The sequence below is a fragment of the Nyctereutes procyonoides genome, unplaced genomic scaffold (assembly GCF_905146905.1).
Source record: "Nyctereutes procyonoides isolate TBG_1078 unplaced genomic scaffold, NYPRO_anot_genome, whole genome shotgun sequence".
NCBI lineage: Eukaryota > Metazoa > Chordata > Mammalia > Carnivora > Canidae > Nyctereutes > Nyctereutes procyonoides.
The window spans coordinates 19,739,067-19,766,689 of record NW_026575131.1 but is presented as its reverse complement, the minus strand read 5'-3'; the positions used below and the strand labels follow the sequence as shown (position 1 = coordinate 19,766,689).

At 42.7% G+C, this 27,623-nt stretch overlaps 1 protein-coding gene across 1 annotated transcript in view; it reads right to left on the bottom strand.

The window, feature by feature from the left end:
• Positions 1–9,632: 9,632 nt before the first annotated feature.
• RYBP (RING1 and YY1 binding protein) overlaps positions 9,633–27,623 on the bottom strand; it is a 77,577-nt gene continuing 59,586 nt past the window's right edge. Inside the window, exons 3-5 of the mRNA XM_055344137.1 lie at positions 14,262–14,438; positions 14,073–14,171; positions 9,633–13,669 (exon numbers count right to left, since the gene is read on the bottom strand). Of these exons, the coding sequence (XP_055200112.1) occupies positions 13,417–13,669; positions 14,073–14,171; positions 14,262–14,438 (529 nt within the window). The 3' untranslated portion in view covers positions 9,633–13,416. The remainder of the gene's footprint in view (positions 13,670–14,072; positions 14,172–14,261; positions 14,439–27,623) is intronic.

Sequence of the window (27,623 nt, the reverse complement as noted above, 5' to 3'; positions counted from 1 at the left end):
ATAGAGAAATAAGCAAACACACAAAAATTATTCCTCCAGAAAAGCAAACCAAAAAGACAAAGTAATCATAGTTTTGCCATAAAACTCCACCATGATGTACACTTACATATATAGTCAAAATAATATAAGTACTGCTATTAATCTAATCAAATATGACATAATAATACAGAGAGCAGGTCAGGGGCAGGGAGAAGTCTGCACTGTAGAGTGAAAATGGGCAGAAAAAAAGAGAGCTAAAATCTCATTTGCCATAGCAGAAGTCAAGAAGTACCATGGAAGATAAAAAATTCAGGAAGGAACCCACTGGGCATGATTCTTATGACATATGGAAAGAAATGCCGAAGTAATAGTGATAAAGAATAAAAAAAGAGTTTCCTCTGAAGAAGGGGAAATGGAAGAAAAGAAAAGTTGGACTGGAAGCTGGGGCTGCTGTTACTCTTAAAGTACTGGTCAGCTAGGACTGCACAACAAAATGCCACAGATTGGGTGGCTTTTTCTTTAGAACAGATAGTTATATTTTCACAGTTCTGGAGACTGGAAATCTAAGATCAAGACAGCAGCAGGGATGGTCTCTGGTGAGGACCCTCTCCCTGACTTGTGGACAGCTGCCTTCTTGTTATGCCTCACATGACCTCTTCTCTGTGTGTGATGAGAGAGCGGCGGGTCTCTGGTGTCTCTACGTTTCTTATAAGGACCAGTTCCCTTAAGGGACCTCACTCTTTATTTTATTTATTTATTTATTTATTTTTATTTTTTATTTATTTACAATAGTCACAGAGAGACAGAGAGAGAGAGAGAGAGAGGCAGAGACACAGGCAGATGGAGAAGCAGGCTCCATGCACCGGGAGCCCGACGTGGGACTCGATCCTGGGTCTCCAGGATTGCGCCCTGGGCCAAAGGCAGGTGCTAAACCGCTGCGCCACCCAGGGATCCCAAAGGACCTCACTCTTAACTTTACATATGTCATTTAAAAAAAAAAAAACTTTATTGAAGAAAGAGAGAGGGAGAAGGAGAGGGAGAGAGCACACACAGCAAGGGGAACAGCAGAGGGAGAAGCAGACTCTCCACTGAGCAGGGAGCCCAACACCTGTGAATCCCAGGACCTGAGCTGAAAGCAGACACTTAACTGACCCACACAGGTGCCCCTACATGTGTCTTTAAAGGCCCTATTCCAATAAATAAATAAATAAATAAATAAATAAATAAATAAATAAATAAATAAATAAAGGCCCTATTTCCAAATAGGTCACATTGGGAGTTAGAGCTTCAGCATAGGAATTTTGGGGAACACAATTCAATCCATAACACTTAACATGACCTGCTGATCCAGGAGATTCTTTGGACTATGGGCTTGTGGAGTAGGGGTACCTAAGGAGCATCCACTATATGCTAAAGCATCTTTATATAAAGGCCAGGACTGAGGCATAAAGAGATGGGTAAGGGTGGACATCAGTTACACATATGCTTCTCATGAGTCCTGCCTTTGGATCACACCAGAGACTCAGCATCAAGGGCTCCAGAGATGGACCAGACTCACACAAAGATCTTCCAGAGCAGAAGCAATTACATGTGTAACTGAAATTTCATCTCTTCCCCAACCCAAGCCTCAGACCACAGAATTCCCCCACTTCAGGAACATTTCCCAGTTTTCAGTTTAGAGGAATTGGACTAGAAGCAAAAGGTAAGTGGGAACATGGGGCCATATTAGTCTTCAGCCTGGCTCTCCCAGAGTTCCACGTGCTGCCACCGGGCTTCACTTTCCTCCCACTGTTAACAATGCAGCCAGAATGGGAAACTGGGTTTTTCTGTTCAGAGTCTCTCCTTGGCTACAGTTGGGTGAAGGCATTGGAATGGGGCAAGTGAAGTTGGAGTTGGTTCTTTCTAATTCTAGGTCCGTTTCTGTTTATATTCTTGTAGTCCAGCAAGATGGTGTGGTAAACCAGTTAATGCGCAAAACATTTGCTGCCCCACCCCGTGGCATCCAGCCTGGAGGATGATTATACATCCCTATCCTGTGTGGCCATGTGATTCTCCGGCTAATAAAATGTGAGTGGAAGTGAGGTGTGTCACTTCTAACAGAGGCCGGAAGGAGCCAAGCATGTTTTGCTATCCCTTCTGCCACAAGACAGACAATCACATCCTACAGCGAGCCCTGTTCCAGAGGAAAGGGGACAGGAAATGGGGCTGAGAGAGACTCTTAGCCTGGGTGAGAAACAAACCTTTGCTCTTGTAAGCTTCGCTGGGTTGAGGTGTCTTGTTACAGCACCAGAACATGGCCTGAGCTGCCTGATTTGGGTGTGGATTTCTGTCGCTTGAAGCTGCCTGATAGCTGCCCCTGAACTCATGTGCCCACCACGTTTTCTGCCTAATACACACCTTTTGTTCTTCAGGGAGAAAGTCATTTATAGGAAGTGAGAGTCATGCCAAAATTGTCTGGATCCTTCTTGGCCTGCAGTGGAGATAGACAGATGGTAGATAGATGATTGATAGATAGATAGATAGATAGATAGATAGATAGATAGATAGATAGATAGATGATAGATGTTAGATGATAGATGATTGCTAGATGATAGATGATTGATAGACGATAGATGATTGATAGATGATAGATGATTGATAGATAGGCAGACTCACATCTCCTACTGGCTGGTTCTTTTTCCCTGGGGAGCCCCAACTAATACATAGTGGTTTAAGTAAAAGAGTAGTTTATGCCTCACCTATAAGGGGTAGGGAGCTAGGCAGGCACCCTGGGACGACAGACAGCTCCATGGACTCATCGGAACTGTATTTTTCAGCTCTTCTAACTCTTACTATGCAGCTTCCATCCTTAAGCTGACCTCAGGACCCGTGATGACTGAGAGTTCCCGCCATCACCTTCAAGTTCCAAGCCCCAAGTCTGAGGAATCGCGCAAACTTAGCGTATGCTCGCCTCCCCGCCCCCCGCCACCATTATCCCAGGACATTAGGGGTCTCTACTGCGAAATTGGAAGACGTCCCTGCTTTTATTTTTTTATTTATTTATGATAGTCACAGAGAGAGAGAGAGAGAGAGGCAGAGACACAGGCAGAGGGAGAAGCAGGCTCCATGCACCGGGAGCCCGACGTGGGATTCGATCCCGGGTCCCCAGGATCGCGCCCTGGGCCAAAGGCAGGCGCCAAACCGCTGCGCCACCCAGGGATCCCCGTCCCTGCTTTTATATTCAAATATGGCCCTTCTCATCGGACTGATTGCACCCCGGCCGTGCCCCGGGCCACACGCGGCAAGGGCTGTCAGGGTGTGAGGCTTTTGGGGTTCCTGTTGGGTCTGGGATGGTCGTTTCACGGGAGTCCGCCGGCCTCGCTCCAGGGTGGACTCCTGCAGGCAAACACTTCGAGCGAGCGAGCGGGGCCGACGGAGAGCAGCCAGGCAGAGGCAGAGCGGAGCGGGGAGGGGGCGGGGCGAGGCCGAGGGGGCGGGGCGAGGCCGAGGGGGCGGGGCTATGGAGGGCGGGGCTATGGAGGGGCGGGGCCTCGGGCGGGCCGACCGAGAGGGGCGCGGGAGCCGGGGGCGGCGGGGCGGAGGGCTGGCCCCCAGCTGGGTCCCCGCCAGGGGAGCTGCGGCCTCCTGGGACGCCTGCCCCTGCGCTCCTGTGACCCCGACGGGAGAGCCGGTTCCCCAAGCCTGGGGAGGGAGGGAGGGTCTCAGGTTGCAGCGCCCGAGCTCTGTCCCTTCGACCCCAACGGCTGCAAGGTCAGCGCCGGCCCCGGAGCGCGGCCTTCCCTGCGAGCGCGGGCTGCCAGGGGCGCTCCTGGGAGGAGGTCCCCCCTCCTACTCCCCCGTCCTTCCCCTCCCCCCCCCCCCCCCCCCCCCGGCCCGGCAGGGACGCGCCGGCAGGCTGGAAGGACGGTGCTGTGGCACGCGACAGGGCTTCCAGGTCTGCGGTTTCATCCTTCAAGCGCACGCGGCCAGCGGGAGGACAGCGGGGCAGCCCCTCCTGCCAGCCCGGGGGCCGCCACCTGGCTCCCCCTCCTTCCCCCTCCCCCCTCCGGCTCCCCTTCCCTGGCCTCCTCCCCCCCCCTCCCCCCGGCCCCTGACCTGGCCCAGGTCCCATCCCTGGCCCCGCCCTCTTCCCTGGCCGGGTCCCTGTATCCCCATCCCCTCCCCGGCCGGGCCCAGGCGGCCCTGGTGAGGGCACAACGGGCGGGGACCCAGACGCAGCAGCTCCCCGCCCCCCGCGCCCCGACACCCCTCCCTGGCGCAGCCGACTCTGTTAAGCAAACTCTTGAGCTTCCTGGGTGGCGGGCGGCGGGCGCTTTCGCAGGCACTGGAGTGGATGGCCACGTCGAGAGGCTGCCAGAGCATCACCTGCCGTCAGGGAGAAAGGTGGCCGGGGCCAGGGAGTCAAGAAGGACTCACTTCGGCAGGAGAGTGACTGAGATGAGAGCAGATTCCGGAGCGCACGGTCAGATGTCCCCAGAAGGGGACAGGCACAGAGGGGAAGCCCCCGAGGCCTGCGCAGGCTGGCCGGGCTGAGCCAGCTGCTGGCTGCACTGGCTGGAGAGTCCGCGGTTAGGATGCCAGACCTCCCCTCTCCTGCACTGGGGGTTCTGCTTTAGGGGCCAGAGTGGTCCTCGGATAGGCACCTGAAGGTGACACAAGCCATGCCTCTGGAAAGCTTCTGTGGCTCCATGTGGGGCCTCAAAGGTAGGAAATGGCAGGTGTGCAGGACAGACGAGTCACCCTGCGGAATCACCCTGCGGAACGGGGAAGTGACATTTTGTAGGTGTCTACCAGGACCCAGGAACTCACCAGCCTCACTAAATCTTTATCATGCCTGTTACCATTGTACAGAGAGAAAATAAAACAGAGGTTCAAAGAGGCTCCATAATTTTCTCACGGCCACAGGCCATCCGTGGCTGAACCACAAGTCTTTTCACAAATGCTCCCCCCTCAGAGTTATATTAGTTGCTGGAATAAGTTTTTAAGATACCATATTAAAGAAAGTGAAATGGGTTTGTTTCCTGCATGACTTCGCAGAGCCTTTCATATGCTAATGACCAGCGGGAAACTCCAAGAGGGCTCCTACATTAAACAGGATTTCCACCAAATTTATTTGGCCACAGCGAGGCATCTGGCCTAAGTTGTGTTCAAGGAACATATTTTGGAGGAAGCTGTCCATTCAGGCTCTTGAAAGCGAAAAGCCAGGACTCTGGATAGGACGGCCTTGATTCGAATCCCAGTTCCTCCACTTACCAGCTGGGTGGCCTTGGGCAAGTTCCTTAAGGTCTCCGCACTCCAGTTTCCTCATTTGTAAAATAGGCGGGCAGCGATTCCTTCATTCCACAGCCATTTATCCAGCACGGACTCTGCCAGGAACCCTTCTAGACTCTGAGGGCTATGTCAGTGCTTACCTCATAGAATGTGACAGATGGCAGTGTATGTTCCAGGGAGCAGTCCGGTTTTTCCCTAGGGGTCAGAAAATATTGTAGGCTCTGTGGGCCCAGGGTCTCCACTGCAACAACCCCACTCTGCCTTTGTAGCAGGAAAGCAGCCAGAGACAATACCTGAACGAATGGGCATGGCTGTATTCCAATAAAACTTCATTTAGAGACTGAACTTCGAATTTCATATCATTTTCACATCACAAATATTATTCTTTAAAATTTTTTTTTCAATCATTTAAAAGTGCAAAATCAACTCTTTGCTCATGGGCTGTACAAAAACAAGCAATGGCGAAGGATTTGGCCCACGGGCTATAGCTTGCCCACCCTGACTGTAATTCCATAGGGTTTCTGTGAGGATTAAGGGAGGTAATATTAAGTGAGGATTGAGTAAGGCCCTAAAAACAGTACCAAGAAAGTGTGCTGTCCTTGCTACTTAAAGTTTGCTAAAGTAATGCCCTTGCACATAGAGTAGAATGGATTCAGAGTCAGGATGAAATGAGGAATCTTCATAAAGCTAAGAATAATCGATTAAAAAAAAGGGTCCTAGGCAAGTGTCATTCCCAGAATCTGCCACTCACACCCACCATTCCCAGCTCACTCAGTACCATTGAAGCGTAAGTTCCCACTTGGGATTTACGGGCTTCTACAGAAGAGTAGCAAGCCCAGCCAGTTGTTGGCACCCTGCCTCTGCTCAGCAGCCACCAGAGTGGTCCCCACCTCTTGCCAAGCACACAGGCGAGCTGGCCCATCTGTCCAGCAGCGGCTGCTGACTGTTCCCAGATGAATGGAGGTGCTCGCAATCCTCCCTCTTACTAGCCTATTTGTTTGCTGCCTTCGTCTGCATTGTCAGGATGATCTCTGCACGCAGGAGTCACTTCGAACGTTACAGTATAATTTATTAGAGGGTCTTGCCTCTTGGGAATGCCTCACATTCACACATTTTCCACTCTGGCAGATTGTTGTAATTCCAGCCAATAAGATAACTCTACTGTAGACTTCTCCAAACGGGTACAAATTCCTTTAAATGTGAAGAGGCAATGAATACAATTTATATATCTGCCTTGCTCCCATACACGGAGCTCTCCTCCTTCTGGGGCTGCTCTGATGGCTGAATCACTCAGGCTGAAAAAATGGTTCTCATCTACAATTCACTCTCCATGAGTGTATTTGTGGCTGATCTAGTGGTCTGTAGCTCAAACTTCTCTATGCTAGGAGCTTGTGACATTTATGCATGAATGAAAAATCCCATTCTCCATCAATACACATGTGCATATATACATACGTAGGCACGTATATACATATGCAGGTACAGTACATGTGCACAACCCGCAACTAATGCTTAGCTGCTCCTATGGTGTACTGATGCCAGGCACTCCATAATGAAGCGGATCTTAAATTCTCCCGCTGACTTGAAACTTTTTCTCTTTGGGGAATAACAGAGAAGTGAACATCATTTTAAAAAAATCAAACTTTTAATGAAAAGCCATACCTGTAACACTGTAGATACAGAAACACCAAGCAGCTGTCAAAAAATACCACCGGCATCGATTTACATGTGGCTTGCACCCAACTGCTCTGGGCCAGGGGGTAACATATAAAATATAAAAAGGTAAAACAATCACAAAACAGAACAGACCTTTCTCACTCATTCACAGTGTTGACATCACTGAAGCATTCTAGTAAATGTTCCAAGATGAATGTTGCTCCCTGTTGTTAAAAAAAAAAAAAAAAAAAAAAGACAAAATAGAAACTACCACAGGGGCACTGGCCCATTGTCCCTGGGAACAGAGAACAGGGCAGAGGAGGAGGGTTTGTTTCAGAGATGAGGAAAATGAGCTTTAAGAGGCTGACTTGCCCAAGATCACCCAGTCAGGTAGAGGTGAGAGCCTTCTACAGTTCTAACTCCAAGGGTGTATCTTGCTGCTTCCAGGAATCACATCCGTTTGGTATATTGCCCTGTTATTTGAGTCTCTGGGGTTGGCGGAACCGGTGTGACAGCCTGGGCAGGTCCCGGTCTAGCCTACATGGTGACACCCATCACTGTCAGCAGGCCTCTGTGTCTGGCATTTAAAGCTGCAGTGCTCCGCACTGGCAGTCTCCTCTGGTCCCGTTTTGAACAGGAAAGCTGAGCCTTTTGAAGAGTTGGTGTTGGATATTTGGTTTTCTTCTTTCCTCAACTCCTCCAAGCCTCTCAGCTGGCCTTCGGCTTGGAATTCCTCTGGCCCCAGGAGTGCCCCACAAATGAAGAATTTTGATGAAAATCAGCCTTGTAGGGTTCCCCCAACTGCTTGGGGTGGGTTTGGTCCAGGGCAGGAATGGTAAATGAGTTTTACCACACACGAACATGGGGTCATGAAGCCTGGAGAGCTGTGTTGAAGATTCAGAGTCTGAATTCAGCTGGAAAAAAAAAAAAAAAGTCCTATAACTGATTCGTGGTACCTGGCATAGGCTCGCGATGGGGAGAACAGGGGTGGGGGCTGTCACTGGTACGCCAGGTCAAAAGCACCTGCAGGAGTGGGCCAATTGCAGTCTGAATCCACACACTCACGCACTTTGCTGTGTTTGTGACTGACGTCTGGAGGGAAGGCAGGTTTACCAGGTTGAACAGAACACCTGGATATCACTCCAGGGTCTGACCAGACCGGACCCCTTCCTTCATCTTCTCAGACATGACTTAATGATCTTTGATAGAAAAATCAGAGCCTTCCCTGCAGTTTTCGAGGGTCCATTTCTATTGCACTTAGCAGAGCCCAGACTGCTGGGGAAAAGGTTGTGCCTTCCCGACACACACCATTAGGAGTAGCCAGATTAGACCCTGGCATCTCTGGTAGCATTTTTTTTTTTTTCTGGTAGGATCTTGATCAAGTTTTTCATTCTAATACAATGGTGGTTCCAAGCCTTTCCTTTCTGTGACTTTAAGGTTCCAGACCTGCTGGGAGGTCAGGGATGAGACAGACCTAGGGCCTCCAAGATGAGAAACCCTTCATCTTCTCTTCGCTGCCCCAGGCTGGGCCTGGCTGCTTGTCCTGTCGCAGGACTATGAAAGCGGAGCACAAGCCTGGGCACTTTCCAGCTTCAGAGATCATCCCATCCTTGACCAAGAGGAATTTAGCCACTTCTCACCGTGCTGTCACACCCTAGCCACAGTGTTCCTCAATGGGGAGCCTGGACATGGGTCAACGCTGGGGTTTAGCTGAGGGCAAGAGGGAGGGAGCCTTTGCCTCCTCTCTTGTCCTGACTGGGAAGGATCCATTCTCTTTCCCTAAAAGAAGTCCTTGCGCTTTCACTGAAAGGGCCAACCTCTTGCTGTAGGCCTCTATCTAGGGTGAAGGGCAGTTTCCATCCTCCTCCAAAGGGTGGAGTCAGTGCCAACAGCAGCCGGGACCCTCACACAGGACTCCTGAGGCAGCAGAGAAAGCTGAGGGAGGAGGGGTACAGTCCATAGCCATCACCTGTCCATGCCCACACTGCCCTCGACCCCTTGGGAAACATGAGACATCATCTGATCCCTGCCCTTCCAACCTTCCAGGACCTTTCTGAAAGAGTTTTAGGGAGCCAGATTGGGTTAGGACAGAGGAGAGCATAGTCTGCTAAGTCTCCTTTCACCAGGGCAGGACCACTTTCCAACTCGGCATCCTGCACTTTACATGGTCTTCCTTTCAGTACAAGCGCAAACTCTGGAAAGAGAAGAGTGATGGGTAGGGGCGGATCTTGAAGCGTCTCAAATGGCTTCCGAGTTCTCTGGAAGGGTTCAGCAACTGCCGAGGCATCTGGGCAGCAGCCCCCCAGCTCTGTTGGTGTGACTTTTAGATCTGATGCTGTGTTTTGCGGACATCCAAGTCAGAGTAGCTGACTGCACCTGGCCAGAAACTGATGGGTCTTCCGGGTGTCCAGTCATCCACTGAATTGTCATCAGCCACCGTCTCCTGCTTTAAATTACTGCCACCAATCTCAAAATATGAACACACACAGGTTAGGGGGGTTTTTTTCCCCTCACCTCGACATCGTTTTGTTCAATTACGTTTGCTGCTGCAGCTTAGAGATGTGTCCTGAGACACCCAAATCAACTTGCGCTTCTGATAAACAAGGAGTCTTCCTCCTTAGCCTCCTGTTCCCATTGGAAAAATCCCACAAGCTAAAAATCTGTACGAAAAGTGGTCATTTTCTTCAGGGCTAAAATCTATACACAAGAAAATAAAGATTTCCGTGTAAATTTTACTATTTTATTTGTGAAAAAACTACAAGCAGAATTCATAAATAGACATTTCTATTTAAAGCAGGAAAATGATAAAGTGGCTTCTAATAACATAGTCGTGCACATGCCAGTAACAGGAATATATTAACATCTTTTATTTGCTAGACAAAGAGCAGTGTCCAATATAAATTTTCCCAAAACATTTAAGACCTGTGAATTTCTGACCAGTTCACAAAACCACCAACTGACACTTTAGCATGAAGGAAAAAAACAAACCTAACAGACTGTCAGCTCTAAAGACGTTACAGAGCAGAAACTTCCCAAAGCGTTATACAAGCTGTCTTTCTGGGCAAATGAAAAATATAGCTCGTATAATACATTAACAAAAATTCACAAGATAAGATTATGTTTTGACATACTTAACAAGCATTCTCTATTTGTCTCCAACAAACAAAGCTAAGGAAATAATGTAACCATCTTTACACAGTAAATTAAGGTTACAAGTCATACACAAGAACAGAACTGCTTGCGCATTAAAAACTGTTCAGCTCCATTGTCATACTCTAAATGTTGGCTCTTAAACCATTTTCGGTTACATACAAGCAAAGGTTATTATATATTCAGCAATTAATAAATTTTCAATAATTTAAGATACTGTAGCTTAAAAAAGTAGACTGAGAATGGTCTTGATAAGGCAGGTGGAACATCTTAGTGGAACTAAACTCACAGAAGCTTCTGCCAATGTTTTTAAAGATCCAGATTGAAACTGAAAGGTTTTGATTAAAATATTTTGTGGGTGTCAAGACGTCTTTACCTTTTTTTAAAACTGCATGACTCAAGCAGAGCAAGTCAGGTAAGCTCTGTGTGTGTGCGCACGCACGAGTGTGAAGGATAGTGTGGTATTAAAACAAATGGAAACTTGCAAGCGTTAACACTGTGCTTTTGTTTTTTTTTTTTGTTTTGTTTTTATAACCTGCTTACTGTGCCACTGAATACCAAGTATTTCTGGTCCTCTTTTAATATATATCTTTATAATCTACACTAGTGTTTTTACACGCTGCCTACTAACTGTAGGGCAAACTGCAAATGCAGGAAGTTACAGGAATTCCATTTCCAGAATACATGCCTGAGGGATGTCTTCAATTTCGGAAATTAAAAGTTTAAGGTACCTACCACCTCACTACCTCAACAGAAGACACAACAGCAGCTAGAGGACTGGCCCGATAACATCTGTTGAGAGAAGTCCCACTGTTAGCTGCAGTTTCTATCAGAATGCCAATTTCATCTCACCTGTTCTAAGGCAATCCTCCCTTCCTTCACCCCTTCCCATTCTTTCATTTACTGATTTATCACGGAGGCAAAACTGAAAAAACCAAGACATTGGCAATGAATTAATTAGCAGCCTATGAGTAGCTGGTTAATCAGCTTTTTCCACTAATCTAGGGGTCCAATCACTTTACATGAAACTAATTTTGAAAAAGTACACAGTGTTTCTGAACAAAGTGCATACCAACACTTATTGGTTCAAAAAGCAGTGCAACCACATGAGTTTGGTGGCATTTAAAATTTTTTTAAAAAGTTAATTAAAAAACGTAGCAATTCCTTACATCTCTGGAAAATAAATATGGCTGACTAATTTACCCTCCCTGAGACCCTTAATAAAAGGAATATTAAAACTTTAGAAGGAATGTCTTTGCAATATCCCACTAATATTAAAATGTGGATTTAAAATTCATAGTCAAATCACTATGTATTATATATTCTGATGCTTACAGAAAGCATCTGATTTCCTTTGGTTCATTAATAAATACTTTAAAAATGTATTTAAAAAGATAGCATAGCTTGCATCCCAGATACAAGCGTTATTTTAAAAAGAGGGGAACAATTGTCCATGCATTTGAGAATAGGACCACAGCAACAAATGGCACTGCTTTATAATCTATACCTTTGAGAACAGAATTTGAATTATGGTACATTAGTGACTACAGAATAGTTTTAATGTAAATGTGAAAGGAACCTTTCCTGTTGGCTACTCAAATCAAGCTGTTAATTGTTTCTTTTTTTACTCGTTGCCTCCAGACACATACTTCTGTTCTTAAGCAAACCAGGCTTTTCACACCAAAATGGTGGTGCTTCATCACAAATCGGCTGCCCTCCCGTGAGTCCTTCAGTATGATCAAATAAAGGAAGGTAACACCAAGTTCCCATGCCTGAAATGACTCTGAAGCCTATGAACTGTGTGGATATGAACCTTAAGAGTCGAACAGAAGAGAGACGCTAATTCCAAACAAAGCAAAACAAAACAGTTGAAAAATAAGGAGGGAGTGGAATCGTATTAGTGGTCTTTGTTGTTTGTTTTTGCAAGACAGTAAAAAAAATGAATGAAAAGAAACTTTGAAAGAGTTTGCTCAAGCTATCTTTATGATGAGAAAGAAAAAGATCACAGGCTTGCAGGAAGTATGAGCTTTCCCCCTGCAATTCTGGCTGCTAGTGCTTAAACCATTCACCACTTGAGTTCCTTCCCACAGCAGGGAATTGAGAAATGTCTCCAAACACTGAAAAGCTCCATGTCCGGACTGGATGTGCGGTTGATAACCTTTGTTCAGTAAAACAAACAAGAGGAGATTTTAAGAAAGAAAAAGAATTCTCATAACTAAATTGGTAGGAGGGGGGACACAAGGCAAACCAATTTTAATTACGAAAACCATGACTGCAATGTCACTTGCCAAGTGGAAACAGGGAGTTGCTTCTTGTATGGACCAAAGATACAGTTTAGACGGTTTTAATCCTAAAACTAAGAGACGATTTATAGATTTACCTCAGTCAGTCATGAGTTGAGGTCTGGAAAATGGATGGAATTCGAGTTACATTACAGAATACCATATTTTCATGAGTGCCTATGTAAGAACAGCAATGTTAACATGGAACCGGAACTTACACGAATACTTGGCATTCTGGAGCTAGTTTAGTTATTTGTGAATGATCAAAGCCCTCCCCACTAAACCATTTGTGATTTGTCAGTTATTCCATTGCAAATGCAGGCTATCTGGAGCAGTCTTTAAATTTGAGATCACATTGTTCAAAAAATATATATATTTTTCTATCGTCCAGTACTCTTTAGACAGATGAGAGAGTCAAGTTCCCACGTGGGTTGGAACATACTTCATGTAAGACTGATTTTAATTTAATTTCAGCACTTTCATAGAAGGGACTGTCCCAGATCTGTAACTGTTCAATGTTGTATTCACTTCACAGTGTATCAAGCACCAGCGTTGCCATGGATTGGTTTCAAATAACCCTTTATATATAATTTTATATTTATATATATATAGTTATATCAAAACTGATAGTACATAGTATAACTGGAAGAAATAACTAAACTTAAAAGGATATGCTGAAAAGATGGCATTTGTGAACACAATAAATAAAAGTTCCCTCCCCCTCCCAACCCCCCCCCAACAAAACAAAAACAAAAAACCAGTTGTAATGTACATGGAAAATTGTGCACAGCAGATTTTTTTTTTTTTATAAAAAGTAGATTCAGGAGCACATCCAATTATAAATGATTGTTAGGAAAATCATATAAAACAATGGAATACATAAAAGTGTCAAGAGTAATCGTCAGGGTGCGAAATTCCTTGGTGGCCAGATGCCCATGGCAAGCAGAAATTATCCTGGCAGCTTCACTAAGAGGCCGATGTCCACAGAAGATTCTCCAGGGGATGCAAGCAGCATGGGCAGGTGGAGGATTTGAATTTCATACCCTGATTCATAGTTTTCACAATTCCATGTGCAATTTCAGAAAGATTCATCATTTACTGCTGACATGTCGCCCTTTGGCGTGGAGGAACGGGAGGAGCCCTTGTCTGTGCTCTCCGACCCCGAGCTGCTCTGGTTCTGCTGTTCTGACCCTGCACTGGAGGTCACTGTGGAGGAGGATGTCGAGGAGGAGCGAGTCTTTTCCTTAAAGTCTGTGATAATGACGGTGACGTTGCCCACAGTCACTGCCAACTGCTGTGCGGTGCTCCTGTCCACGTTTTTCAGCCGGGGCCTGAAAACAACACCCCAGGGAACAGCCGATTAAATAAGCTATGGATTCAAGTGACTTCTGCATCAATATACAGAGACTGCATGACCCTGTGGTGATGAATCTAAATTGTCACTGCATGTCCAAAGCTTACTACTTTAGCAATAGAAACCACCATAAGCAAAGCTTTTGCACCAAAGCAATTATCATCAACTTATCTTTCTCCTGTTGTGGCCACAGTGACACAGAAGTAGCCTGCATATACACAGGTGTGTCTTCAAAGTTAACAGCCCACATCCAGCTTATCCTCCTAACACCCATCTCAGCCTGCAAACCCACAGGCACAAAACCACCCCCGGGGGTTATTGACTAGGCAAAGTGAATAAATCAGAGCACCAATGCTATATTTCATTCTAGTTTCAAATACCTTGAGGTGTGATTCGTTTCACTGGTCTTTGTTGTAGCATTTGCAGACTGTATACTGTTTGCTTCGCTGGGAGGATCTTTCAGAATATCAGACTTTGGTCTAAGGTGGGGACACAAAAAGAGACATTTAAAACATAGTTTAAATTCATCTGCAAAATAATATAGTGTGCTGAGTTAGCTGGGAACTTACTTTGTTTTCTTGTTGGTATTTTTCTTGGTGACACTAGGACTAATTTCCTTATCTTTCTCAGGTTTCTCTTTGTCTTGCTTTTCAACTTTCTCCTTCTTCTCCTTTTTAGGAGGTGGTGGAGTGGCATACTGTTGTGCCACTTGTTGTGCCACCAGCTGAGAATTGATCCGAGGTTTTCTAAAACATTCAAGAAAAGACACATCACTCTTTGCTTTATAAATTATTTCTCTCATTTCTAAAAATTTTATAATTTTTAGATATTTTATTACTGGTATCTGGGACCTCAAAACTAAATTACTTGTTATTTCTACATTATCGTTTCTGTGCAGTATGAGTAAGTCCATGAAACTTTTCTTTTCAATCACCTCCTATATACTTATCTACCTTTAATGACACATACACATGTGCTCAAACATACACATCCCTTTGCAGTTAAAAAAAAAGTCTTTCAGCCCATAAAACATTACACTGTTTCTAAGAGTGCTGAGAACAGACTTCTTTTGAGCTGTCAAGATTATACTGAGTGACAGCTTTCAAATACTCCTGCTGCAGAGGGTTAATCTCATTTTATTAAATGGACACTGGTAATCCTTTGAAAGGAGAATGAAATTAGAAGTGTGACATTCACTCCTCAATCTAATTATTCCAACTTGGTCTGCTCCCCTGCAGCTCTGTGATTGGCATGGACAACACACATAGAGCAATAAAAGGTAACTGTGGTTCATACTAGTTCCCAAGGGGGTGAAAGATGGAGAGTCACTATTAAAAAAAAAAAAAAAAACAACCTCAGACAAGTGATACATTCATTGTGCCATCAACCATTCTGTCCCCGCCAATCTCCAACTGACACTGGCTCTTAACACTATTGTTTACAAATTCTAAGTGCTGCCAAACACTCTGCACAATGCATGAGCATTCAGACCCAAAAAGGAAAGGGAGAAAGAGGAGCCTATGCATTATTTCTATACAATATTCATTTTCAAAGACATTCCCATCTAGTTTGCCATTTGTAATAGAATAATGTCTCCAAAAACAAGGTAGGAAACAAATACCCAGATGCGTCACTAATGAGGTGAACGACTGGCTGCCACAATGTAATCATCACCTTCAGGACAGAGAAGTGGGCTGGGAAATAAAAAACAACCAACCAGACAACATAGGTCTGGCTCATCAGTGGGAAGGCCAGTGGTGGAACACCGCAGGGGGAGCAGGGAGGACACATCACCAACAAATTTGGAAAAACAAAACAAACACCTGCTAGATACATGACATGCTGAACCCCTAAGTTAACCTTTAAGTTCCTGGAGCTCCTCAAGAGCAAGTGTGGTGTGGACAAGGAGATAAATGGCTTACTCCTGAACTCCTGTGAGTTCATCAAGGTGAGCCTGAACACAGAAGGCGCTGGGTTTGCTCTGAGTGTTTCAGTACCTGTTTGGAGCTAGTATGGGTTTGTCTGAAAACAGACCAAACAAAGGCACAATCTCAGAGCATGTTGCCTTGGTCATGGAAAGGCACACTGTGAAACCCAGTCAACAGGTACACCTCAGCCTGGACCACAGTCTCTTGTCACTGGGCAAGAGATTCAAACACAGAAGTAAAGTACCCTAGGGAAAGGGAGGAATGTACTTACTCTAAGCCCCCAGTCCCTAAACACACACAGGACACCATGTGAAAGGTCTGTTTCCACAGGTTCTGAGAAAGGTAGCAGCAACAGCGGCCATTCTAACACATGCTACTCTGCCTAAGATTAAATATGAATGTGTTAATACTTACAAAGAAGATAATCACCACTACCCAAACATTTCACAAGCACTCACCGGGGACGCAAACAGATCAGCTGTCTAATGGGATTACGGAGGAGTTTAAATCAGTTAGAACAAAATGCCATATACTAAATACTCAGGCATCAAAATGAAATAACTCTATCAGAGTTAATACTGTGAATAAACCATAAAAACTTTATAAAAAACTACACCTTGAGGGAGAATTTCAGTTAAGCCAGTATATGTACTTTACTCCAGAGAACTCTGAGGTGCAAAAACAAGAGGGGACACCTGGACAGGAGTCTATGAGAACCTTCAAAGGAGACAGAATCAAAGATCACAGCCAGCCTCATCAAGAGGGCCACCCAATCTAAGTTAGAGATGTCTGTCTCACTCTAGAATACCCTACAAAGTTCTGTAACCTACAACACTGTACTCTAATTGCCAATCAACCATAACACTCCTCAGTGGTAAGATCACATCTTAATCATTCTTGTCACCATGTCGTTCAGCAGTGGCAGGTATTCAATAAAATTATCTACTGGATGAATGAAGAATAAATGAATATAGCAGAGAAAGACAAAGTAAAATGAGGATGGACAAGGGGGCCCAAGCTTTGGTGATCGGAAGGAGATCAATGACTACTTCCAGGAGAGCAGGCCACATGAGATTAAGGGTTGCAAAGACTTGATGGACTACAGGCTGCACGAGGACTAGTACAGAGGTGGGAAACAGGAACCCTTCTCTGAGCATCATGGTGCTGAGGGAGAGAGTGGCTCTAGCCAATATCAAAAACAGTAGGCCACGCTTCACAGTTCTATAGGAAAAGGAAACTGAAATCATGTTGTATATGCTGAAAGAGTCTCAAGGCAGGCAAATGAGAGGAGCTAACTCATGGGACAGAGACAAACTACAATTGAGAAAAATCCTGAGAAAGGAATAGGGACACTTTTCTTCTGAGGCAGGAGAGGAATGCTAGATAAAGAGGGGTTATGAAGAGAGAAATTAGAAGTGAGAAGTCAGAGAAGAGATTTAGAAACCATGGACATTAGAAGTGGTATCTGGTTCAGTGAGTAGAAGGCACTAACAGCAGAAAAGAGAGCTGATGTTGAGCAGAGAGAAAAGGAAATTGCTCATTTTAATTTTTTAATGTGAGTAAAGTTCAGATACAATGTTATATTACTGTCAGGTGATTCAACAATTCCATATGTTATGCTCACCTCAAGTGTAGCTTCCATCAAAAAGTTACTTGTATATCACAAACTGCCCTTAAAGGCATGAGTGTAGGGGCCCATCAACCAGGTCTCAACCAGCCAGACATCATGCTTGTCCAGGACAAGTATCCACAAATGAGGCCAGCCTGCCGAGGCTCTGGGTACACTGTGGACAACAGCTTAGGTGTCTGTGTGTTTCTTCCCCTGGTGATCATTCCCTAACACTTCAAATACACTGTCAGACTTCTTTTTCAGCACATGCACCATGATACAGTATCTACAGGAAAAAACCCTACATGTACTTAAGGTGAAATCCAGCTGTAATTCTTAATATGCGGCACATGTACACACAGCCATAGGACTGTTCTTACTTGCTCCTAAGAAAATGAGTATTTGACTAGAATAGTGAAGTGTTGTTCTCCTCCAAAAGCCAACCAAGCCACAACATCATAAATGAAAAGGACCCAAGGCTATTTGGGATCCAATAATAAGCAAATAATCAAGAAATATAAGGTGTCTGCTAAAAGCATCTGTGTTGTCTCAAAAATATTGCTGTTTTATGTCATATATATTCTAAAGTAACAACCTAACTCCTCGGGTACTACTTCCATCCTACACATACACACAACCTCCACAACGATAGATAAGCATTTATTAAATTACCAAACGAGCTTTTTCAAACTCTGTCCCCCACCAACACGTCCTATAGAACTTCTAGAATTAGAGCACAGAGGATGAGGTAGGAAATAAACCTAGCCACTTTTTAAAAAGATTTTATTTTTAAGTCGTCTCTATACCCAACTTGGGGGCTTGAACTCACAGTCCTAAATCAAGAGTCGCATGCTCTTCCGACTGAGCCAGCCAGGTGCCCCACACCTAACCAATTTTTAAATTTTTTGTTTTTAAAGATATTATTTATTCATGAGAGACACACAGAGAGAAGGCAGAGATGCAGGCAGAGGGAGAAGCAGGCTCCATGCAGGGAGCCCGACGTGGGACTCAGATCTCCAGGATCACGCCCTGGGCTGAAGGCGGCGCTAAATCACTGAGCCACCTGGGCTGCCCCCTAACCAATTTTTAATAGGTGCAGTGTTTCTGAACGAAGTGCATAGTTACTGGTTCAAAAAAGTGAAGCCAACATTTTGGAAGGGCAAAGTAAAGAAAACTAGAAGGCCCATTAGTGTCAACCTACCAAATAAAAGTGCCACCCTGTCAAAACTGTTCCAGCAGCTCCTGCCACCTGTCCTCTTCTTGTTGCTAGGCTTGTGTTGTGACTGTATGTGGCAGGAGAATGTCCAATCTACAGTGAGAACAGCACACTCTGCTCCAGTGAGGCCATGCCAGCTTCTCCAGACAAGACACTGAGAACAGCCTGGAGTGGCAGAGGCACAGCATGCAGTAAGACTGGGCACAGCACCCCTACAGGAGAGATGGACTGTCTCCATCTTACAACGACTGAGGAGCAGAAAGATAAAGAAACTCATCTAAGGCTAACAAGTAGCTGAGCTGGGGGATTTTTAACCCAAATCTATCTGGACTCTTGTTGTAGAGCCCAGACGTACGTGTGTGTGTGTGTGTGTGTGTGTGTGTGTGTGTGTGTGTGTGTGTGTGTGTGTGTGTGTGTGTGTAGAATGTGTGTCTATGTGTATGCACTGGGTCTGGGGTACCAAGGATGAAAAACCCAGGTCAATCCAGGCTGCAGCTTTGCTAGACAAGGGAATGTCAGTAGCCTAATTAGCCTCACCATCCTTGTTCTGGCAAGGACTACTTGGGTTGTTCTTAAAGAGGGCTGGGTCGGGGGCTGGCAAGAATGCTTTCCACTGTCTGTAGAACATTCCCAGGAAGGAGTGAACCTTTATCATGAAAGGGGATAGTGCTGATCAGTGAGAAATCATTACCTCCCACAGATTTATACTGCGTAATGTGTCTTCTAAATGTCCTATAACAGACAGTGCATTTAACGAACAAAACTTCTAACATGTTGCAAAAAGTCAATTCTTCAATATGCAGCTGCCACTCTGAGTTCTTCAAAATTACCTGTTTCCCGACTAACAAATTTAAAATAAGCAATTAATAGCCTTCACAATACAGTGGAAAGCAGTAGATCAAAACACATGGCTTAAGCTTTAGATGTCTTAAGCCTTGATTTAAAGCTAATCAACTAAAAAACAATGGAAAACCCTATTTGAGAAATGCTATAAACAGGGGAGGGGGCCTACTTTCCTTACAGAGTAAAGTTGACACCAACCAAGTTATTTGTATCTTCTTCAAGTCTTTTTAATGGAAAAAAGTCTTCTTAATATTATTTTATAAGTTTATTGTTGCTGTTTCAATAACCTATACAAATGGAAATTTGCTGTGAAATTTCAATAATACTTTTGAAAAAAGTATTATTGAAAAATAATTGAAAAAATAATACTTTTTTTCAGAAAAGTATGCCTATTTATTTACATTTAACACAGCTAATATTTCATAAAAGTGTCCATTCTATAACAAGCGAAGCAAATCTTCATGTAGGGACAGCCTTAATTTTAGACAATGAAAAATTTCAGAGTCTGAATATACATGAATGAATGAGCACAAAACTATCTTTCTGAATTGTTTTTGTTATGTTTGTGTACTCATCCCATTTTGGAGGAGCACAAATTTTTTTTTTTAATTTTAGTCAAACCTATTTTTAAGAGGTGTTTCCATCATATATACCCTTTTCTGTGTCTGCTTGTGTACTCAGAAAAGTACTTCTCTCTCTTGCACTTCTTTGTATCTCAGCTACCAAACAAGCAACAAGATAAACCCATTTCTTGTGGTTCAGGCAACAAAGAACAAGAAGGAATCTCTAACAAACTATCTTCCTTGATTATGTTCAGCTTTTCCTAAATTATCATTTGTGCATTTTGCCAACTTAGAGAATTCCATCTGGTGTTTTCAATTAAAATACCCCCCCCCCCAAAGGCTCTGGAATCAGACAACCAATTCATCCATTTTAAGGAAAAAAAAGGTACTTTACAAACTTACAAATCATCACTAAGTCAGCTTATAATGTTCTCAAGTTCTCTGGACAATTACATCTCCCCCCCCAATCCTTTACTTCCCTTAGCAATGTGTTAGTTGAAGAACTAGCAACATCAAGGATTTAACAGTTCTCAGAGTACCTTTCCACTATTAGCTCATTCCTATCAGGAGCCCAGGATTCTTTATGATGGATCAGCATGGTAATATAAAAGGAACCTTCACATGACCCATTCTCCTGTCCCATGTGCAAAAGGTCATCCTACACATATGTACTGAGACAGCTCAGATTCTACCCTACCCAACAGTGACTGAATTTTTATATTAATGATCCCCCCAAACAAAAATACACCAGCTTGGAACACAGCAAGGTCTGCATTTACTTCTAAGGCAATGTACATGTTGGGTCAACAACACTGTCCAAGACACACTAATAGCCCTGGCTTTGATGACTAGTATATAAAGAGGCCCTACAAGTACAACCTGTTTTCTGTTCATTATAGACACCAGCTCCTGACCTATTGTTTTTTTTTTTTTAAATACCAAAGATAATGCAGAGGAGAGATGCTGCAAACAGAAACAGAAGTTAGAATTCCAGCTCCAACATCAATGTCCGTGAAAACTTAAGAGGTGACATAAGACTTTTAAAATCTAGACATGTATAGATTTAAGGTTATAAGGCCACTTTTAGGGCTCTTCCCTCTCCACATATGCTTTTTTTTTTTAATTTATAACAAGTATTGCCTCACTTTATCCTCAACAATTCTAAAAAGTAAGTTAGAGAATAAGAGTCTCAGTTTTAAAAAATGAGAAGGCTAACAACTACAATGAGAAGGAGAATCTCCAGACTATTAGCGTGGCATTCTTTCAGCTCTATCATGTGAGGCTGAGACTTTTTTAAATAAAGGATTTTAATCTCTTAAAAATTGCTGTACTTTTACATATTTGTTGCAGTGTTACAGGGTAGTGTATAACTACTAAGAATCACCAACATGATCAACTAACCCAATGAAGAATAACAGATGAAGAAATACAGCAGATAATCTGGTTTAAAAGTAACCCCCCCCAAAAAAAATTAAATCCCAAGGGAGTTTCTACGTACATGCTTTCCTTTCCGCTATTTCAAAGGACTGATTATCTTAACAGACCACTGAACAAATATTCATACATTCAGCTATGGGAATATAAATGAAACCTAATTCCTCCAACCTAACTCCTCCTTGATGCAGGAAACACAAGACCTTGTTGGTACCAGTTGTTAGTCTCAATGATGAGGGTGCCCTTTCAAGATTGCCAGTTAGGGTCCATGTCAATATTACTAGGACCTAGCTGGGCTTTGCTCTGGAAGATCAGTACTCATGGCCTTCCCCAGAGCTGCTTGCCACATCATCAGGCAATGCTGCACCAGGGTAAAAAGAAACTTGCATGACCTACTGACCTTCACTAAAGCCAACTATTATAGTACGGACAACTTTAAGAATCACCTAACTTTGCTAGGGTCACACACAATATGGCATTATTAATTTATCTCTGCTTCCCAAATAGTATCTCTTCTTGCTGTTCTTTTCCTTCTAAATGTACATAAAGTGTTCTTTCCTCTCTCATGTAAGCACTTGTCTTCATGAAATTTCTCAAATCCTTTGGCTCATCTTTTAGAATGAACCATTAATTAAGTGATCTAAGGGGTCTTAGTTACCAACCTAGGTTACTCCTTCCCAACAGTACACATCCTTGACTCAGGGTAACCACTCTACTCTGTACCAAAAACTAAAACTTCAAATCTGACTCCAACTATCAGTTAAAACAAAACCCATCCCCTTCATTTCCTGTATTTTTCCTTCTGCCACCTTCAACACACAACTGAAAGGGAGAGCACAGACTCTGGGATTAAGACATAGATAGGACAGCTCTTGGACTTTAAATAGGCCCTGCTACTACTGAGAGCTCAGTAGTCATAGTTACTCAAAATGGAAACAGGGCCATATCTAATTAATACAGTTGAAGTCAAGACTAAAAGAGGCAAAGTTCACTTAGCTTATCAAAGTACATGTACACAGAATGCATAGATACTCAACAAAATAATTCCCCTTACAAGTAATATATACATTTCAAAGCACTACTTTTCCAGCTGCAGATGTGTCTACCACCCTTCCTCAGAAACTGGGAAGCAAATGGCAAGATTCACAAGTCAAAAAAGTTGGTAAGCCTTGCCCTAGGAAATAGCTCAAGACATAAATCCTTCACATATGTTAGTGTCCTAAAGTTAATTATGCTACTTAGCAGCAACAGCAGCACTAAGGATCCTTCATCAACATAGCTACCAATACTTCTGCCTGTCAGAGAGAATTCTGGTTTTGCAGATATTTCTTTTAAAAGAGGATGCTTTTAGGGGAAGCCACCAGACTTCAATTGCACAATACTTATGGTATTACATAAATAAACTCTCACCAGATACAACTTGGTTAGGAACAATTGGCTCCAAAAGACTAACATAAACATCATTAATAAACAGCAGATTCAGCAATGTTCTATTCTAGATTCAAAATGGTCATTCTGAATATTCAAATGTCTCTTATGCCCTGAAAACACACTTACTTTACAAATAACCGCTAAGTATAGGCACTATATAACTTTTCTAGACCTTAGAAACACATTCAATTGGCAAAAGGAGCTACAGGTTGGAGTCCTGAAAGGAAGATACCTAGTTTATAAAACAACCTGGTAGCAATAAGTGTCTTAGACTCATGGGTCTCAAAGTGTGGTCCCGAGACTCCTGGCGGTCCTCCAGACCTTTTCAAGGAGGGTCTACCTATACTACAAAGGCCAAAACTATTTCCATAATAATTTTATTTTCCATAATAATTATTTCCACAATTCTAAGACATTACTTTGCTTTTTCACTTTCCAAAGATTACATGACATGTGACATCACTGCTCTGAGACCTAATGAAATATGTTTGTACAGCAGACCCTTGAACAATAGAGGTTTGAACTAAATAGGACTGCTTATACACAGGTCTTTTCTGATACAGTACAGTACTGTCAATGTATTTTCTCTTCCTTAGGATTTTCTTAATGTTTTTGCTAGTTTATTGTAGGAATACAGTAATACGTATAATGTACAAAATACATGTTAATCAACTGTTATCAGTGAGAAATGGTATCAGCAGGCTATAAGTAAGCAGTTAATTATAAGTTTTAGGGGAGTCAAGTTATATGCAGATTTGATTGTGGGGGGGTGTCAGTGCCTACAACTCCTATGTTGTTCAAAGGTCAACTGTATGTAGTTTTGTGTTTTAAACATTTCTCAGTTTTAATTTTTGATATGGAAAATATCTATACATACAACCAATATGAGCAAAAGCTTCTTCTTGGGGTCTCTAATAATTTTATCAACAGTGTCAACAGTTGAAGGAATTTCTGACCAAAAAGCTTGAGAACTGCTATCCTAGGACCATGCCAGATTTTCTAACTGTGCAAGTCTGGTGTATTACAAGCAAAGAAAGAAGACACTTCAGAAGGCAGCTTCTAAAATAACTCAAGCTTAAATTCTTCCTCAACAAAACTTTAAAAAAGAAAAGAAAAGCAACAATACCTCCGATTCACGTTAAAAAAGGTATGAAAATAAAGAAAAATTTTCAACTTTACTAAACAGCAGAACAACTTTTAACAAGTGGGCTTAAACTATTTAAACCACAGACTATAAATCTGGCTTCCTTCTATTTCCTCTCCCTTGTGGTGCCTTAACAGATTTTTACTGTGGTCATTCAAATATTTTAAGTAAATGTCCCATAATAAATATGCCCTTTAGATCTCCCACAGCCATTTCTCAAAAGTAAGCCCACTCACTGATAAAGAATGTACTAGCTGACTTTATGTAAAGAAAACTGTTTCCTAAATTGTTTTTAAACTGGACCTTCTTCAAGATGGCTAACTGAATTTTTTTGGTACCTCCATCATTTTCAATATAAATTTAATTCGATAGCAAAAGACTTCAGTGTTCAGTCTGAAAAGGGTCTTTTATCTTTTACTTGCTGAGGATTTGGATTTTAGGGTCACTGCCACACTGGAGGTAGCGGATCACTGGAGCTGCTGTCCATGAGACTACAGGTGTGGTGGAGACCTGCCCTGTTTAGAGGAGGAATAGTCCACGCAGGAATCCAATCCCTATTTTCTGGGTTAGCATCTTCTACTTCTCAAACCCCATCTGAGTAAAGGAGGAGAGATGTGGCATGCCTTGCTTGTGCTGTCTTCTCTCCCAGTTTCACCTCTGGTATTCTGGCTTTTGTTTTCAAATTCACGGAACATGTTTTTCTTTTTGCCTACTATATGTCAAGTCAGGGTGCTGTGCACTCAGGATGTGTGGGAATATATGCTCATTTTCCAAAGAATTGATAAGGTATGACATAATAGATTCCAGTGGCCCAGATCACTGGTGAGGGTCTTTTGTGTTTTATGGGGTGATCCTTGTCACACAAGCTGGATTATAGGACTTAACAGGTGAGATGCATAAGCTCTCCTCCTCTTTTCTTTCTTATTTATTTGGAACCTAACTCAGTGACCTTGGATGAGTTCAGTACCTTCTCTAAACTTCAGTTTCCTGACTGGCAAAGGAGATTTGATTAAAGGTCAGTGATCTCTAAGGCTCTTTTAACTGAGACACCTGTATTCAATATTTAATAAGGACAACTAAACAGAATGTTTGTTCTCAAGGTAGAGGCAAGTTTTCAGTTTATGCTGTAACTCATTTAGCTTCTTTCTTAAAAAAAAAAAAAAAAAAAAAACAGGATTAAACATCATGAGGTACATCCTACCAACTATACGTTGGTTTAGTGACTCTGATAGGACCTTTCTTCCTGCAAAAGACACACAAAAAATTACCTTATAAATCATGTCAATGATTTAAGAGAAATCACAGATCTCTAAGCAAACCATTTTCAGATGCAAATAAGCCCAATGATGAACCAAGTCTTTCTCTCTCCAAGAAACACTATACTAAGGGAATCCAATCTACTCTGCACATTACTTTATAGCTGTCAAAGATCCCATTTAAAATATATTTAACCACTTTGAAATCACAGCTCATGTCACAAAACTGAGACCTGCAAAGCATACAAAAAGAATTAGTAAATCTTCAAAGGGGAAAAAGGGATTAGATAATTCAAAGGATCTGAAGTCTAACAAGTCAGTAGCCTTCCTTCAGGTCTTGGCCTCCTCACTTGTAAAATTAAAGGGTTGGGCTTAATTAAGGTAATCTTTAAGGATTCCTTCAACTCTAATCCTTAAAAACAAAACAAAAAAACGTACATTACTAGAAAATAACAGTTCTAACTAACAAGCTAGTTCCTGGTCAAATTATCATGTTATAATGAGTTTCTTAAATCACTGGTAATCAAAACAATAAAGCCCACTATCACTCTGGAACCAGGTGAAAACCACTGGTGTGTACAAGAATAAAATATAGAAAAGTAGAAATATTTATAAACATGGGAAAGAAGCCCAGATAACAACAGCATTTCCTTTAAAATTTTATCAAAAGATATCCACCAAAAACATCTGTAATGTGTTCATTATTCTAATTGTTGGGGGTTATCAGAGATTGGGATTTAGGAAGAAGCATCTGAAGGGCTTTGTAAAGCAACTGATACTAATAATCATGAGACCAGTCTGATCCATCACCAAGAGATGCCAGAGGAAAGGCTATTTGATGATCTCTATACAATTTCAATTCTGACTACTAAGATCATCTAGATTTCAGGCACTTCAGATGAATCACAGTTTTTATTTTCAATAAACGAAGGGAAATTTTAGGGTATTTCATTGCCTCAAACAGATGAAAAATTAGACGTGAAAGAAGATGAAGACTCTGAAACCACCGGTAGCTCTCAGAGAAACAAGCAATGGAGTCTGTGAATTCCTTCAACTCAATAAGTACAATTTTGTTTTGCCGGTGCAGTGTGGGATAGTGTAGCACAGGCTAGAGATGGGAATTCAGGTATCAACTTAAACAGTACAATAAACCTGTGAATTAAATGTCTGTCCTATTTGTTTCAATGAATGAAACAGATCTTGAATTAACCAGAAAATAAGGAGAATTATTTGAATAAGAATAGAAACCTAAATAAAGACAAGAATATTTTGAGATACGCTGTCACCAGTCACATATCACACCCAAACAAGTCTAAGCAGGCACCTTATCTCAGTGCCTAAGAAATTAGTCGGGCAAGTATCAAAATCTGCTTCAGATAAAGAAAATATGTGCTGGAAAACACTGAAAGCCACTTCTTTATAGAATGGATCCCTTGAATTCTGAAGGGCCAAAGAAAATGGGTATTTAGGACATTACAGTAACAAACATTTTGATATAAAAAGTTTAGTCTATTCACAGACCCTCCTATGAGTACTTTTTTTCCTCGAGCAAAATTCTCAGAACTTTCCTAGCAAGAAAGTGTGGCGAACCGATGTCATACAAATGTTATTATAATGGGTGCTGCCTGATGTTTTCGGTGTCAAACATACACTACTGTGTTCAGAACACCTTCTTGAGAATACTCATATATTCTCCTTCTCCTCATTTTTCATCATTACCTCAGAACACTGTCCACTTGCCTCAATCCACCCTACCCTAATCTAATCTCCATTCTCACGTCTTTCTCCATTCTACTTCAGCACCTAAGCACTTCCTCCCTCCTCAGGGTCCTACTGGTAACTTTCAGTCTTCCCTCTAGCTAATCTCACATGACACTATTGAGACCAAGGGTCTGAAAAACAAATGCAATTGCTTATTTCTCGGTCTAAAAGCTCTGCCCTTGCCTGTGGCTTACAGAAGTCAGTCATAACTCCCTAACTTGACATGAAGGACTCCTCACATTCAGTTCCAACATTCATCTCTAGCTCACCATTCCTCCACATTCACCACCACCTCAGCTTCCTCCTGAGTTCTAAGAGCTTAAGCCATGCATACTTTAGCTCAGCTTTTTCAGAAGATACCTTTTACCACTTGCTCTGCTTGCTTTTATTACTGATCCCTTAGCTTCTGCAATGTCCTTCCCCACATCTGATGTGCAAAACCCTAATTCCAGGCTATGGTCAGATTTTCAGGGTACCCAAATGGCCCTGACCTACCACTACTACTAAATACCCTACATTATAATACCACTTTATTTACCTGTCTCTTACTAGATTCTGAACATCTCTGAAGCAATACTGATATTTTAAATGTTGTTATAGTTCCCAAACTTGCTTCAAAATAATTGCCTGTTCCCTGACGGTACCTTGGTTAATGTTGGCTGCAGGAATCTAAGTCCTCTGTACAACATGGTGCAGACAGGAGATGCTGTATCAGCATGTAACACAAGATTTTAGTATTATAACAC